The sequence below is a fragment of the Tupaia chinensis genome, unplaced genomic scaffold (assembly GCF_000334495.1).
Source record: "Tupaia chinensis unplaced genomic scaffold, TupChi_1.0 Scaffold143764_1, whole genome shotgun sequence".
Classification (NCBI taxonomy): Eukaryota; Metazoa; Chordata; class Mammalia; order Scandentia; family Tupaiidae; genus Tupaia; species Tupaia belangeri.
In genome coordinates, this window is record NW_006203613.1 from 7,034 (window position 1) to 8,423 (window position 1,390).

The 1,390-nt window shown below is 46.5% G+C and overlaps 1 protein-coding gene across 1 annotated transcript in view; it reads left to right on the top strand.

Annotated features, from left to right (window-relative positions):
- The window catches only part of LOC102503217 (olfactory receptor 1361), a 960-nt gene extending 386 nt beyond the window's left edge, over positions 1 to 574 (top strand). The window contains exon 1 of the mRNA XM_027766905.1: positions 1 to 574. This exon is cut by the window's left edge and continues 386 nt beyond it. Coding sequence (XP_027622706.1) covers positions 1 to 574 — 574 coding nt within the window.
- The last annotated feature ends 816 nt before the right edge of the window (positions 575 to 1,390 follow it).

The following is a 1,390-nucleotide window of genomic DNA, read 5'->3' on the forward strand; positions in this document are numbered from 1 at the left end:
TCATTTCCCCTCATCCATGACGCCATGGCTCTGCGGCCTCCTATTGGCTTCCTCCTGGACCGCTGCCTTGGGGAACGCCCTGACCCACACGGTCTTACTGACCCGCCTTTCATTCTGCACCCACAACTGGGTCCCCCATTTCTTCTGCGACCTGAGCGCTCTGCTGAAGCTGGCCTGCTCAGACACGTTTCTGAACAACATGATGGTGTACACCGTGGGCATCCTGACCATCATCACGCCTTTCGTGGGTATCTTGGTGTCCTACATGCGCATCGTCGCTGCGGTGTTGAGGATCCCGTCTGCAGGAGGGAGGTGGAAGGCTTTCTCCACCTGCGGCTCTCACCTGTCTGTGGTGACCTTGTTCTACGGGACGTTCATCGGGGTTTATTTCAGCCCCATGTCCTCCCACACGGCCCAGAAGGACATAGCTGCCGCAGTGATATACACCATGGTCACCCCCATGCTGAACCCCTTCATCTACAGCCTGCGCAACAGTGACATGAAGGGTGCCCTGGGGGCGCTGGTCTGCAGGAGGCCGGCTTCGTTCCGGTTACTGCAGGGTTGGGAGGTCTGACTGTGCAGACAGGCCCATCCACCCTAATTTCCCTGCACAGCTGCAATCTGGGATATTTTCTTTATATTGTTTCCAGGGCATTTGTTTAATGTTTTATCCTTTTAAAAAAAGGATTATTTAGGGGTTGGCAGGTGGTGTAATCGTTAAGGTGCTGGACACTTACATGTCTGACCATGGTTCAGGAGGCTAGACCTGGAGGCTTGTTTTCTTACTTTCCCTCTCTCTCTCTCTCTCTCTAATCAAAAAAAAGAATTATCAATATAATTTTATTTATCGTTATTATTTTTTAAATTTTATTTGTTATTTTTAAATTTGACCAGAGAGAGGGAAAGTAAGAAAGTAAGCCATTACGTTCTGGGCTTGAACTTCAGTTGGCTATGGGGAGTCCAGAGCCTTAACTACCGTACTACTTGCTGGCCCCATATATTAACCATTTTTAAGTGTACAGTTCAGGGGCATTAAAAACATTCACATCATTTTGCAACTATCACCACCTTCCCTCTCCAAAACTCTTTCCTCTTGTAAAAATGGAAACTCAAAAACTAACTCCCCGCTTCTCCCTCGCACTCAACATCCCACTTTCTGTTTCCCTGCATTTAATTATTTTGGTTACCTTATATGAGCAGGATCGCGTGGTATTTGTTTTTGTGTGACTGTCGTATTTCGCTTAGGATGGGGTCTGCAATGTTCATTTGTGTGGTAGTAGGTGCAAGAATTCCCTTCCTTCCTTCCTTCCTTTCTTTCTTTCTTTCTTTCTTTCTTTCTTTCTTTCTTTCTTTCTTTCTTTCTTTCTTTCTTTCTTTCTTCTTTCTTCTT